Source organism: Netta rufina (genome assembly GCF_964035555.1).
Source record: "Netta rufina genome assembly, chromosome: 3".
Classification (NCBI taxonomy): Eukaryota; Metazoa; Chordata; class Aves; order Anseriformes; family Anatidae; genus Netta; species Netta rufina.
Window position 1 is genome coordinate 55,594,134 of NC_140125.1, and position 15,823 is coordinate 55,609,956.

Genomic DNA, 15,823 nt, shown 5'->3' on the forward strand with positions numbered 1-15,823 from the left:
TAAATAACACGTGTATGAAAATACAGTAATTCTTTGTGAAGTAATCAATCTGTAGGTCTTGTCTTGATGTAAGCAGAGCAGTTTGCAGCTCTGCCAAAGGAGCTAAATGAGTTTGCTGCTCTTGCCAGAGGATTGAATAGTTGGTTTCTTCATAGTAACTTCTTCTAATTAAAGGTACCATCACTTAAAATTTATCTTGTTATAAGTCTTCCTCCAGAATAGCTGTAATTTACTATGGAAAGAATGTGGTTCTTGCTGTGGAACAGCAGACAGAGCTCAATAAGGCCACAGCCAAGACTTGGGGGTCAATGTATTCAAAAGTTTGGTAGCAATACTAGCATCACTTTTAATTTACAAGTTAAGTTCTTTGCCAAGCTACTTTTTTTTTTTTTTTTTTAGTTGAGAAATAAGAGCTTTTTTTTTTTTTTTTTTTTTTTTTTTTCAAACTAAGTATACATAAAATATATATCTTTTAAGGAGTACTCGGTAACACTTACTTTGCTTTTTCCTAGAAGCTGATGGACAGGTTTGACTTCGGGGAAGAACCTGAACAAAATGAAGAGCCTAAAAAGGAAACTCCTACTTCCCAATTGTAAGATCAAGCTATGTTTAGTGGGAAAAAAAAAAATAAAAAAAAATTGTTAGGCACTAATTAAATACTAATATTAAATAGAAAGTAAGGTGTTGCTTCTCTCAGAGCATAAGTAGACCAAAACAACAGAAAAGACAATACTCTGAATTACTGAGATGTATACATTTTTAAACATTTTATATAAATCTGTGTGCCTGAACTTTTGACAACTTTATCCTGAAGGTAACACATACTTTGCTTTGTTAGTTATATAAATGTTAGTAATGTGGTAATGATGATAACAGAAGGTGATATTAACTACATTGTCTTCATTATTCTACATTTTTGACTAAACTTGAAATTCAGTTGTGAAAACCTCTTTACCCACTGTTTAAGAGGAAAAAAATGTTTGTTTTTTTAATCTTTCGTTTTAGGCCTTTAGTACCAGAATCTGTGAACAACTCGCTTTTTCACCAGCTAGCTGAACAGCTACAGCAACAAAATTTAGAACATCTGCGACAACAGCTTTTGGAGCAACAGCAGCCTCAAAAGGTAAGAACTCCATCTTGTGGTTGTTATCTGCCAGAAGCTAGCAGAGTAAGTGGAATAAGCAGGATAAAGTGTGTAAAGTGAAAAATAAGTAGAACCAAATGTGTGGGATCTAAATCTTGCTTCTGTTAGAAAAAAAGTATCCTTAAGCTCAGTTATAGGCTGACTGTGCGTTGGTCGTTCAGATCTTTTTGTGGGGAAAGTAAACCTCTTTTTCCACTGATCCTGAAGGAGGAAGTGGGCCCTGAAGTGAATATGCTACTACCTGTGAAGGCAGAGCAGTGTACAAGCTGCTGCTATAGAACCTACAAGAGGACATAATTGTAGATTGCACTTTAACTTAAATTTTCCCTTTTCAAGTCTTAGATTTTGACTAATAAATGCCTCATTCTACTGAAGAATTTGAGCTAAAGAGTAGAGCCATATATTTCCTATGAAGTTCTTAATTAAGAACTGATGCTCGAAACATTACAAAATGGATTCTTAACTGTGTGAATTGGGTCTCCTCTACAGTGAAGTAAATTGACTTATTTCTTCTGAGGTTAATCCTCTGTTTTGAGCTGCTCTTCTCCCATGCTGATGCATTAGAAAATGAAAAGTTTATTATATCTTAATACTGGCCAGGTATGAAGTGGATTTTCTAAAGGGTATTTGGATGAAGTTTCACAGTAAATCAGAAATTTCTAGATTGAAAGAAAATCACCACAAACTTAATGTACATCTGTTGGGGATTTTAGTTTTTTTTTTCACCTGTGCAAAGATGCAGTCACTCAATTAAGAACATCAATGTGAATTTTAAATTTGTAACTGAGTTTTTAATTGTTTAGAAAAATAGTAATCAAGTTTTTACTATAAGCTATTTTCTTATTCTAGTGTTTTATTTTACTATGTTTTATTTTCATCTCTATATCTAATAACTGAGAAAGTTTGTAGAATAGCTACAGACTAAATAGCTTTTGGTATAGATGCATAATCTACCAATTTTTGGCTTTAAATTCTATATAAATTGTTGTATAGGAATATAACTTTGAAGGGTGCCTCTGTTTCAGGAGTTTTTGATATGATTTATCTAAAAATAGCTATGTAATTTTACAACAAAAATGCTACCTACCTTATTGTAAAATAGTTTATCTCAATGTGGTGGTTTTACCGTGCTGGGCAGCTAAACCCCACAACCGCTCTCTCACTCCCCCTCCTTTAGATAAGGAGGGGGAGAAGTAAAGCAAAGAACAACTCACGGGTTGAGATAAGGATAATTTAATTAAAGGGAAATAATTATAATAATTAAATAAAGACTACCATGAACTAAACAATTTAACTAAGGGGAAATAAAAGGGAAAGGGGAAAAAGGGAGGAAAACAAACAAACAAAATAAATGAAAACGATATGGAAGTGCAGAGGAAAGAAATTACTCTCTACTTCCCACAAATGAGCGATGATTGACCACGTCCTTGAAGCAAGGCCTCAACGCACGCAGCCGGTGTTCGAGAGGAGGACCGACGTCTTCTCAACGAGAGCCCACCCCTCCCCTCTTCTTCCTGTTTCCACCTTTTATTGCTGAGTGTGACACCACATGGTATGGAATATCCCTTTGATTGGTTTAGGTCAGCTGCCCTAGTGATGTTTCTCTCCTCACTTTTTTGCCCACCCCCTAGGAGGGTTAGAGAAAGGCCCAATGCTGTGCCACTGCTGCTCAGCAGTAGACACAACACTGGTGTGATAACACTGCTGTTCCAGCTACAAGTACAGAGTACGGCACTGAATGGGCTGCTGCCGGGAAAGTTAACATTCCAGCCAGACCCAGTACAACCTCCACCCCTTATTCCATAACATTTGTGTCACACTCAGATCCCCATACTTTAGCATACAAGCATTCTCATCATTATCCCTTGTCCTTTAACAGGACAAGGATTTAACAGGACAGGATTAATAGGCAGATGTATCTTTTCATTCCATACGTCTTTCTTGGAAAATGTTCATAAGAACTGTTGATGATTAGGTCTTCATCTGCCAAAGTGGCCACTCAAGGCAGGCGGAGTTGGATGTCTGGACACCAGCACCAGTCCTTGTTGCACTGCCCGGCTCCTTGCAAAGTTGACCTGTCGTTGATCCTACAGCATCTTCCTACAACATATAACTTAGATTATAGATTAGTTTTCTCTCAATGTCAAATCTCCTTGAGGCACACACTTGATATCCCCATTCTTTTGCATGACCCACCAGGTATACCCTGGTCCTTGGGCGAAGACAATCCCACGAGTGGGTTTGCCTTTTCCCGAGGCAGGAGCAACCCACACTGCCTTCCCCATCCACCTTCCTATATGCACTACGGGAACCTTAGCTCCTTTCACAGTGTGTAGGGGTTTTGTTTCGGCAGGACCAGCACGGCTGTCAGACCCCCTATTGTTAACTAGCCAAGTGGCTTCTGGTAGATTTGTGTCCCATTGTTTCCACGTCCCAGCACCTAATGCTCGTAACATAGTCTTTAACAGTCCATTGTACCTCTCAACCTTCCCAGAGGCTTGTGGGTGGTAAGGGATGTGGTACACCCACTCAATACCATGCCTCTTTGCCCAGGAGGTAACAAGATTGTTTCGGAAATGACTCCCATTGTCAGACTCAATTCTCTCTGGTGTACCATGACGCCACAATACTTGTCTTTCCAGGCCCAAGATAGTGTTTCGGGCTGTGGCATGGTTTACAGGGTATGTTTCCAGCCACCCAGTAGTTGCTTCTACCATGGTGAGTATGTACCGTTTGCCTTGGCGAGTTTTTGGGAGTGGTCCGATATAGTCAATTTGCCAGGCCTCACCATATTGAAACCCTAACCATCTCCCCCTGTTCCAGGGAGATTTTACCTTCATGGCTTTCTTGATTGCAGCACAGGTCTCACACTCATGGGTAACCTGTGTGATGGCCTCAATGGTCAAGTCCACCCCTCGATCACGAGCCCATCTGTAAGTGGCATCTCTCCCCAGATGTCCTGATGTTTCATGGGCCCATCGAGCTACAAACAGCTCACCCTTACGTTCCCAGTCTAGGTCCACCTGAGCCACTTCAATTTTCGAAGCTCGATCCACTTCTTTGTTGTTCTTATGTTCTTCAGTAGTGCGACTCTTGGGCATGTGGGCATCTACATGACGTACTTTAACATCCAGGTTTTCTACCCGGGCAGCAATATCTTGCCACAGGGTAGCAGCCCAGATAGGCTTACCTCTGCGCTGCCAGTTGCTCTGTTTCCATTGCTGCAGCCACCCCCACAGAGCATTTGCCACCATCCATGAGTCAGTATAAAGATACAATACTGGCCAATTTTCTCTTTCGGCGATATCTAGGGCTAGTTGTATGGCTTTTACTTCTGCATACTGACTCGACTCACCTTCCCCTTCCATGGCTTCCACAACTCGTCGTATGGGACTCCACACAGCAGCTTTCCATTTCCGATGGCTCCCTATCACACGGCAGGATCCGTCAGTAAACAACGCATACTGCTTTCTGTCTTCTGGCAACTCATTGTATGGTGGTGCCTCTTCAGCACGGGTTACCTCTTCTGTTGGCACTCCGAAATCTCTGCCTTCCGGCCAGTCCATAATCTCTTCCAGGATTCCTGGGCGATTGGGTTTTCCCATTCGAGCCCGCTGTGTAATTAACGCTATCCACTTACTCCATGTAGCATCAGTTGCATGGTGTGTAGTGGGAATTTTCTCTTTGAACATCCAATGTAACACAGGTAGCCGCGGTGCCAAGAGGAGCTGTGCCTCTGTACCCACAACTTCTGAAGCAGCTCGAACACCCTCATATGCTGTGAGTATTTCCTTTTCAGTTGGGGTGTAATTGGCTTCTGATCCTCGATAGCCCCGACTCCAGAAGCCCAGAGGTCGACCTCGAGTTTCTTCTGGGGTTTTCTGCCAAAGGCTCCAGGTGAGCCCATGCTCCCCAGCTGCAGTGTACAGTATATTTTGCACAGCTGGTCCAGTACGGACAGGCCCAAGGGCTACTGCACGAGCTATTTCTTGTTTGATTTGTTCAAATGCCTGTTGTTGCTCAGGGCCCCACTCAAAATAGTTTCTCTTTCGAGTCACTCGATATAGAGGACTCACAAGCTGACTATAGCCTGGCACATGCATTCTCCAGAATCCCACGAGGCCTAGGAAAGCTTGCGTTTCCTTTTTGCTAGTTGGCGGAGACATTGCTGTTATTTTATTGATCACATCCATTGGAATATGGCGACGTCCATCCTGCCATTTTACCCCCAAGAACTGGATTTCCTGTGTAGGCCCCTTGACCTTGCTCTTTTTTATGGCAAAACCAGCTTTCAGGAGAATTTGGATTATTTTCTTCCCTTTCTCAAAAACTTCTTCTGCTGTGTTGCCCCACACGAGGATGTCGTCAATGTACTGAAGATGCTCAGGAGCTCCCCCTTGCTCCAGTGCAGACTGGATCAGTCCATGGCAAATGGTAGGGCTGTGTTTCCACCCCTGGGGCAGCCGATTCCAGGTGTATTGGATGCCCCTCCAAGTGAAAGCAAACTGCGGCCTGCATGCTGCTGCTAAAGGGATGGAGAAAAATGCATTAGCAATATCAATTGTGGCATACCACTTGGCTGCCTTTGACTCTAGTTCGTACTGAAGTTCTAGCATGTCTGGCACTGCAGCACTCAGTGGTGGCGTGACTTCATTCAGGCCTCGATAGTCCACTGTTAGCCTCCACTCGCCATTAGACTTTCGTACTGGCCATATAGGACTATTAAAGGGTGAGCGAGTCTTGCTGATTACTCCCTGACTCTCCAGTCGGTGAACCAACTCATGGATGGGAATCAGGGAGTCTCGGTTGGTGCGATATTGCCGTCGGTGCACCGTTGTGGTAGCAATTGGTACCTGTTGTTCTTCAACCTTCAGCAATCCTACAACAGAAGGGTCTTCTGAAAGGCCAGGCAGGGTAGACAGCTGCCTAATCTTCTCTGTGCTCAAAGCAGCTATGCCAAAAGCCCACCGGTATCCTTTTGGATCCTTGAAGTACCCTCTCTTGAGATAGTCTATGCCAAGGATGCACGGAGCCTCTGGGCCAGTCACAATGGGATGCTTTTGCCACTCATTCCCAGTTAGACTCACTTCAGCTTCCAGTACAGATAGTTGTTGGGATCCCCCTGTCACTCCAGAGATACAAGTGAGTTCTGTCCCTTGGTAGCCTGATGGCATTATGGTACATTGTGCGCCAGTGTCCACTAAAGCTTTGTATTCCTGTGGTTCTGATGTTCCAGGCCATCGGATCCACACAGTCCAATAAATCCGGTTATCCCTCTCCTCTACCTGGCCAGAGGCAGGGCCCCTCTAGTCCTGGCTGGAGCGTCTGCCACTTAATTCTTGCAAATGCACAAATTCTGGCAAATGAGAGGTAGAGGTCCCTTCATCGTGGTCAAGAATAACATCAGCTCTTCTACTGCCTCTGGGGTACTGCCCAATAGAAACTGGAGCAGCATTTCTCTTAGGAGCCCCTCTTCTTGCTGCTGTATTTCCTTTCAGTTCACGTACCCGAGCAGCTAGGGTTGAAGTAGGTACACCATCCCATTTCCTCATATCTTCCCCATGGTCACGCAGATAAAACCACAAGGTGCCACGTGGTGTACGTCTTGGGTACTCTCTCTCTTGAGCAGGCGAATGCTGATTCTTAGTGGCTGAAGTATCACTCTGTCTAGATGAGGGGGAATATACTTTCTCCACAAGCTTGTCAAGTCCTTTAGACAATTTCTCCACAGCTGAGACACAGGACTGTAGTGGAGCAGAGAGATTGTCTTCATATTTTTGAAGTTGGCAGGAGACATCATACATTGTTGGTCCCATCCCCTCATCCCAGTGAATTGCTGCCAGGGTACTGGCATGTGCTGCTGGTGCACTCCGCACAAATTTACGCCACATGGATGTTGTGCACTGGACTTCATCGGGGTCTTGAGGTGTCTGGGCATTGTCCAAATCACTATAAATCATCTCCCGCACAGCTAATTCCCGCAGATGTTGGAGACCTTTATCCACAGTGGTCCACTTGCCTATGTGATATACAATATCTTCCTTATGGGGATATCTTTCTTTGATAGCTGCCAGGAGTCGTCTCCAGAGGCTGAGGGCCTGTGCTCCTCTCCCGATTACTTTGTCGATTACCCTTTCTCTAGAGAGGGATCCCAGCTGCTTGGCTTCATTGCCTTCTAATTGTAGGCTACTGGCCCCAGCATCCCAGCATCGGAGCAGCCAAGTGAGGATGTGTTCACCTGGGCGTCGACCATAATCCTTTCGTATTTCTCGCATCTCACTCAGGGATAAGGATCGAGTGATTTCTGATTCCTTTATGATTTCCGTCTCGTCTTCCTGCTGTTTTTGTGATGGCTCTGCTTTAGAGGTGCCTGCCAATTCCCCTTCTCCCTCCTTCTTAGGAGAGCCTTCTTCCCTTACTAAACGAGCTGACCTCCGTTTCCATTGTTTTGACTTGACTATGGGGGCGACTGATACCATAGTTGGTTGGTCCTCTGGGTCAGCCACAGCATGTGTTACTTGGTCATCAGATTCAGAGACTTCCTCCCTCTCTTCAAGTTGCTGGATGATGTTAAACAGTGTTTGATAGGAATAAACCAGGACCCAGCACAATGCTGCAAGCTGTTGTTCTCCGGCATTATCAGGATCAGGACATACAACTCTCAAACATTCTACCAAGTTTTTAGGATTTAGCACTTGCTCAGGGGTGAAGTTCAAAACTATTGGAGGAGACACTCGTGACAGGTATCTGCTAACATCATCCCACACACCGTGCCACTCACCACGAGACTGTTTCGGGACAGATTCCCAAATAAGTTTTCTAAACAATCGACTAATCTTAGAGAGAAAATGAAACCTGTTATTCAGAATTAGAAATAGCAATACATGGGTTACAGATGGATCTTCAAAATACTCCCAAACTGTTGTAATTATCCCACTGTGAAAGAAGGGAAAGGTACCATTCCTGATATTATTAATAAACTGGTGTCCAGATGAGAAAAGGAAGGCAGTGTAGTTCTGAATATTCTCTGAAAGATAGTTTCCATGGGACCCAAATGATAACAGCGCAGAGCCTGAATTCCAGAGTAAAACCAAGGTCAGTGCTTGGCAGCACAACGAATTAAAAAAAGTGAACACAGATTGTAGCACTTGGTCGGATCGGATATATAGGAGAAAGGAGAATATGACACGAATTGCATGACATATGAACAAAGCCATTATTATTAACAGGGCAAGGAACATGGTTACTAGCAAGCAAGTGTGTTAGTTGTATGCGTTTAATCAATTCTATTGTTATCTCAACCCTTCGTGCCCCACGTTGGGCGCCAAAAAGGACTGTGGTGGTTTTACCGTGCTGGGCAGCTAAACCCCACAACCGCTCTCTCACTCCCCCTCCTTTAGATAAGGAGGGGGAGAAGTAAAGCAAAGAACAACTCACGGGTTGAGATAAGGATAATTTAATTAAAGGGAAATAATTATAATAATTAAATAAAGACTACCATGAACTAAACAATTTAACTAAGGGGAAATAAAAGGGAAAGGGGAAAAAGGGAGGAAAACAAACAAACAAAATAAATGAAAACGATATGGAAGTGCAGAGGAAAGAAATTACTCTCTACTTCCCACAAATGAGCGATGATTGACCACGTCCTTGAAGCAAGGCCTCAACGCACGCAGCCGGTGTTCGAGAGGAGGACCGACGTCTTCTCAACGAGAGCCCACCCCTCCCCTCTTCTTCCTGTTTCCACCTTTTATTGCTGAGTGTGACACCACATGGTATGGAATATCCCTTTGATTGGTTTAGGTCAGCTGCCCTAGTGATGTTTCTCTCCTCACTTTTTTGCCCACCCCCTAGGAGGGTTAGAGAAAGGCCCAATGCTGTGCCACTGCTGCTCAGCAGTAGACACAACACTGGTGTGATAACACTGCTGTTCCAGCTACAAGTACAGAGTACGGCACTGAATGGGCTGCTGCCGGGAAAGTTAACATTCCAGCCAGACCCAGTACACTCAAAAAAAAAAAAAAGACAATTAGACGTTACGTTTCATTTATGAAATTAACTTACATTAAATGTATGGGTAGAGTGCTCGTATGACTCGCCACTTATTATGTGATCTTCTACTTGAAATGATTTTCCAGAAGTTGTTTCCCTTCAGGTCCACTCAGCTTCTTGGCTAGTTGCTATGGAGAAGAAGTTTCATTTTCACCTTGATAGCAGCTAAAAGGCACAATTTTTCTACTGGAACTCCTCAGTAATGACTGCAGCGTTTTATGAGGAAGATTTTCTTTAATCCCATGTTTAAGCATCAGTGAAAAGATTAAGGGAAAGAGGAAAAAAGATAAAATGCAAAACAAAATTATTAAGCATCTAATTAGGAGCAAAGGGAGAGGAGGAGAAGGTAGAAGACAGAAGAATCAACAACTGATGTAGGAACTAATATCAAGACATAGAAATTATTGAAGAATAATTAAAGAAAATGAGGTGAAACAGATGTTAGAAGACAAATGCTTTAAATGAATTGTAGCAATTTTATTATTTTTGGCAAATTCTCATTATAAGGTGCTTAAGAATACGATGGCACAGCAGAAGAGTATATATGCCACATATGGCATTCTCCTAGCAGATAGAATACCTAACATTTGTCGAAGTGAAAATGTAATGAGAATCACTGAAATATGTTTATATTGGCTTATGTTATTTATCTGAATTGTCCAGATTGCATTTCTGAATATTTTCATTACGTTTTCTGTATTTCTTGCATGTCTTTCATATCATACAGATACTAATTCCAAATCTGTGATTTCAAATAGTGTACCGGCCATTATGGATTTTCGGGGCAGTGGGATAGTAATTCAACAACACATTCAATATTTTACATTTTAAAATTATGAATTTAATTTTGGTGTTTTTCAAACTGTCTGGTTAGAACTCTTGTAACTGACATGCTCACATAAATGACGCAACACCCTCCTTTATCTTGTAGTACTTACTGTCTTGAATCACATGCTTTAAGAAAGTTTGGATCTAAATGTAAATGTTTTAACTAGTTGAATTGGTATTACAAATATTTTCATTGTATTAATAACAAAATAGAATGTTTCAGTGTCACTGTACATAAAGGCTGCCTTCACTATTGTTTTAACCTGTGAGTTTTATTTTTAAGCTAACTAAATTAAGCAACAAATAGTGTACTTTCTTTCTTTTGATTCAGCAAATAGATAGCATTATTTTTATATAGTCAGGGATGTTACTTATTGCAGATGACAAAAAAGGAATTGGAATGGTGTGACATCTAGTTCAGCTTGTTTTCTCAGTTAGATAATTGTTCTATATTAAAGGAAAGTGTGAAAATAAGAGAAACTTTTTTTTTCAGAAATAGTTGAACAATTGTTTCATCTAATCTAAATTTTGACATAGTTTACAATTTGAATTATGAGGCCTTTTATGATCTATAATTATTTGTTATTTAGGCAAGCCCTAATGAGGAAAATCAAGAAGGAAATTTTGGTTCAGAGCATTCTGCATCACCATCACAAGGGAGCAGTCAACAACAGTTTTTAGAAGCAGAAACAAATGTAGATGATTCAATGGATATTCAGCAACAGGTAAAACTATTTTCAATGTAATTACAGAAGGAAACACGTATTAAGTTGATTGCAAATGAGCAAAATCAATGCATACTTTCATATACTCATATATTGTGAGTATATATATTAAATGTTTATGGACTTCTATGTCTGACCGTAGGACATGGATATAGATGAAGTACAGGACGTTGCTGAAGAAGAGATTTTTGAACACGAAGAAAAGAAATCAACTGTTCGTTCAAGATCAAGATCTCGTTCAAGATCTCGTTCAAGGTGTTGTAATGAACTTGTATTAAGAAAATCAAGGGTTTTTTTGGAACAGAGTTGCTATTTGTGATTGTCATTCTGTTTTGTATTTTCCAAGGTTGTCGAAGTAGTTTTGGTAATGAACAGAAAGTGTTCATTTAGTATTTGTGCACTAGATGAAGATTTTCTGTATAGAACCTTGTTTTGCATATCTATGGACTAAGTTAAAGTTTGTAAGACCTGCTGAAGTAACAAAAATATCCAGTTAACACTGATCAGTTGGACAGGTTTTTGGTGTCAGAAAAATAGATACTGATGTGGAACTCTTTGAGTATTGTTTGTTTTGTTTTGGCAAGTGTGTTTTTTGTTTTGGCTTGGTTTGTTGTTATTTTTGTTGTTGTTGTTTAAAGCCCAGGGTATATGTCCTATTCCTCACACTAATGGCAGTTTGAGTAAATATAAATGAAATATGTATATGAAGCTTTAAAGCCTGTAGTTAAAAGAAAACTAAAAAACTATTTTTAAACCTCAGCATACTGAAATTAAGTATTTTGTAGATCACCAAGAAAACGAAGGTCTAGATCACGATCTGGTTCTCGTAAGCGTAAACACAGAAAACGTTCACGCTCAAGATCAAGAGAAAGGAAGAGAAAGTCATCTCGATCATATTCCAGTGAGAGAAGGGCTAGAGAAAGGGAAAAAGAACGTCAGAAGAAAGGATTGCCTCCTATACGGTCAAAAACACTAAGCGGTAAGTAGCAGCTACTTTGTATTTTATTAATGTAGCATTAAAAGGGAAAAGGCCTTATATTTTATTGAAAGAACAGTATTCATCTGAAGTACTGTTACAAAAACAGTAAACAAATTATTTTTTGTAAGTTTGAGTTCTGGTGTTTCTTACAACTTATGCAGATACATCATCTCATCTTAGAGGAAAGTAAGTATCATACTGTTCCACTGATAGTTTTATTCATTCTGTTACATTGATGCCTTTAGTTCTGAACAAAGAGTAGTAAGAGCTTGTCCCTAAGTTAAAATATACTCTTTTATGGTTCATTTTAAAATGAGCAGTACTTGATCTGAAAATTGTTACACCAATAAGAGATTTAAGTATGTGATGCACACTTTGGACAGCTTGCTGGATACTTTAAATAGAATCCAGTAATGTTAAAGTGCTTTTTAAACAGTTTTTCACAAGCACATAGAACCAAAACAGGTGGAAATATGAAACATAAATATTTTGCCATCAGAATAAAGGCCATAATGGTTATATCTTAAAAAGAGTATCCAAAAGCCGACTGAATTTCAGGTACTGCAGTGTGCTGCTCTGCACAGAGAATTTGCACTAAAAAGAGGATAGCAGGAAGAACAACTTCCTCCACACAGTTGCTTAAATCAAGCTGCTTAAATCAAAAAATATTTTGATACAGTAGCAGTATATCCCATTGCTGCTGTTTTCGGGACCTTAGATTCATGGGATGCATACATTGCACTTAATTTATTTTTGTAACAAACCTGTGTTCCTGAATTTAACTTGACTTAGATGGTTTATGAACAGTCTCTGATGTAGTTTTGCATTGGTCTTGTGTTTTTAAAACTCTATCATTTATGTGATAAGATAAGCAGTTCAGAAATCATTTTTCTAAAAGAAAGGGTGCTCTGGTCTCTAATATTTTACATCATTCCAAGGTGACTTTAAACTCAGGACTTCACTGCAGTTTAGATGTATTTTTTTTTTCTTCTCTTTCTTTTCACATTAAGAGTAGCAAATCGGTTTTATGATGAAGATTTTTCCCAGCAGTCCACAAAGCAGGGAACTACATGTATAATCAGAGTGGATGGGAGCTGGAAGATAGGGATGCAAACCTGGAGAACACCAGCTGTACTTGAGGTCCTATGACATAACCCAGCTCATGTAGAAAGGAGATATTAAGGAGCACAATTGAGGTGTGGAAATTTGAGAGAGAAAAAATGTACCTGACAAACACTTCATTTCTGTTAAGCGACTCAAGATATGCAGCCACTTTTATCACTTGCTGAGTTCTGAAGAATTGTTTCCTAGACCTTAACATGAGAAATAAAATTACTTTCAGGACATGTCAAAATAAGTGAGGATTAAGTTTTGTCTAAGAGAAATCTAAAAGGCTAGTCATTCTTAGTTTTACTGTTTACTACTGTCAGTTGAAAATCTATTAATCCTACAGGCATAGTTCTATGGAAAACTGCTATTACAGTTTACCATAGCTAATAACTGATAGTATTTTAGTTTTTCATCATTTTAATGTTTTAAAATTTCTGGTAGTTTACCTAATCTTTATATAAAAAGTTATAGATTTACTCTTCTTGCTTTTGATCCATGATTTCTGTGCCTATTATATCCATGCTATAAGTTATTTCATAAGCAAACATTTTAGTACTTAATATGATGTGAATGTTTCTCTTGACAGTTTGCAGTACTACTCTTTGGGTAGGTCAAGTAGACAAGAAGGCTACGCAGCAAGATTTGACTAACTTGTTTGAAGAATTTGGACAGATAGAATCTATTAATGTAAGTGAGCATGTTATCATCCACTTTCAAAGATTTTAAACTTAAACAGACTTAATGCTTCTGGGTTCCTTTTAGCATCGTAAGCTTTATTTAGGAGACTATTTTTTATCACTGTTTAAAAACTGTGGTTATAATATTTGCTTGTTGGTGGTTTCTATGTACTGGGTTTGAAACACTAAACACAGTACACTTCATGGTAAAATAGATTTTCCCTGGCAATAACTATAGTGGAACAATTTAAGCATTTTTTTAAACCCAGGTCTTAACTGATACGGTTATGCTTTTTTCTCATTTCTGTGAGGTGGCAAAGGGGTAGAGATTATTTTTCCTTACAGTAATGGACACCGCTGGACATGGTGTCCACATTGCTTTATGTAACTAAGATAATATAGCTAGTTATCCTATATGTTTGGAAATATCTATCCTATCTAAACATCCTATATTTATCCAATATATTATAATCTTAAACATTTTTATAACATCTGTATTAAAATTGACCTTCTTAAGTATTATTGTTCTTTGTTACCATGTACTCACAAAACAACATAAAAGCACATTGGTATTTTATTACTTCTGACTAAAACTAAATTAAGTAGTTGTCATATGTGGGTTGAAAATTTTCAAAGATTGTAAGTCACATCATACTTTTACTTCCTAAATTAAACATTAAAGCTAGTGGAAATGAAACTTCAAGAATGAGGACTCTACCCTCCAAAAATGCAGGACACTTTTAATCATTAGGTTTTGCCTCTGCAAAAGGCTCAGCTCACAGTGAATTTGGAACTTAATAGGAGGCAGTGACCTGCTTTTCTGAAGTTACCATAAAATAGCTTGCAGTTCTTGCCTGCTACATATTGTTTGAATCTCTTGTGACGTTTTTAGCACCCGTTCTTCAGCTTGCTGTTGCCTCTTAAAAATGTTATAGCTGATGTACCCTGCCAATTTCACTATTAGGTTTTGCTTATGCTCAGAATTATTAATTATTACAGTGATGGTTATTTACAGTGTGAGTCTTTTCTTTTTTTCTTTTTTTAGCATTAGTATTCACTTCATGTAGACATGTAAACTGAAGCACTGGTTTTCCTGCTTTTCAAGACCATTGATTTTTTTTTTCTTCCGTAGATGATTCCCCCAAGAGGTTGTGCTTACGTCTGCATGGTTCATAGACAAGATGCATATCGTGCTCTTCAGAAACTTAGTTCTGGGTCCTATAAAATTGGATCTAAAATTATTAAGGTAAATTAATCTTAATCTGAGGATGCGATCCACTTCAAATATGGTACAGTTTTAAAATGGTGATATGTCATTTAACAGCTATTCATTCAAATAACCAGTATGGTGAAGAATAATGAATCAATAAGGTGTATATTGTATTCTTTCCTCTCTGTAAAACGCAGGTTTTAACAGGTAATATAGAAGATAGTAATGTGAAATTTTGACTTGATACTTAGGAAATATTAGGAAAGCATTTTCTATATATTCTAGTGATAAGAGTACTGTAAACAACTGAAGTCCTGTACCTCCCCATGTGGATCTCTTACTATTAAAACTGCTAGTATTAAAGTATGTGATTATATGCTGTGTTTTTTCTACTTTCTTTGATGCTTTACCATAAGTCTTTGTATTACTGTATTCTTAATTTCCTCCATATACATATGTTAGCATTAATGTTGAATAAATATGAATAAATATGAGCTTTCTGATGTAAATAATTTTCCACATGCCTGTTGTTGCAGAGGCCAAGTAAATGTCTTACCAGTTGCCAAATAATACGATTTGATGAGGTTATCTGTTTCGGTTGTATTTTCAGATTGCTTGGGCTTTGAATAAAGGTGTGAAAACAGAGTACAAGCAATTCTGGGATGTGGATCTGGGAGTTTCGTATATTCCTTGGGAGAAAGTAAAATTGGATGATTTGGAGGGATTTGCTGAAGGTGGAATGATTGACCAGGAGACAGTAAATACAGGTATGGACATGAACAGTGATTCCCATAGTTAGAAAATGTGTTTATTTCCTGGTAATTGTAAATATTCAGAAAGTTTATTGTTTTAGGTAATAAACACTCTTCTTTGATTTACATTAATATTACTAGCTATGTGTTTGCAATACAGAATCAGAGAGTGGTTTGGGTTCCTAATAACTAATCTAAACCTATACTTTTTAGTTTAAAGCCATTAATCCTTGTCCTATCACCTGACAAAGAGTCCCTCCCCAGTCTTTTCCATAGGCCCCTGTTGGGTACTGGAAGGCCGCAATGAGGTCTCCCTGGAGCCTTCTGTTCTTCAGGCTGAGCAACC

General features: G+C 39.3%; 1 protein-coding gene across 4 annotated transcripts in view; it reads left to right on the forward strand.

The window, feature by feature from the left end:
• SCAF8 (SR-related CTD associated factor 8) overlaps nt 1-15,823 on the forward strand; it is a 98,936-nt gene that overhangs the window by 37,761 nt on the left and 45,352 nt on the right. For all 4 annotated transcript variants that reach the window (XM_084285167.1, XM_084285168.1, XM_084285166.1 and 1 more), the window contains 8 exons: nt 513-592; nt 1,006-1,123; nt 10,615-10,749; nt 10,892-11,004; nt 11,535-11,728; nt 13,425-13,525; nt 14,648-14,761; nt 15,336-15,492. In XM_084285167.1, the coding sequence (XP_084141293.1) occupies nt 513-592; nt 1,006-1,123; nt 10,615-10,749; nt 10,892-11,004; nt 11,535-11,728; nt 13,425-13,525; nt 14,648-14,761; nt 15,336-15,492 (1,012 nt within the window). The remainder of the gene's footprint in view (nt 1-512; nt 593-1,005; nt 1,124-10,614; nt 10,750-10,891; nt 11,005-11,534; nt 11,729-13,424; nt 13,526-14,647; nt 14,762-15,335; nt 15,493-15,823) is intronic.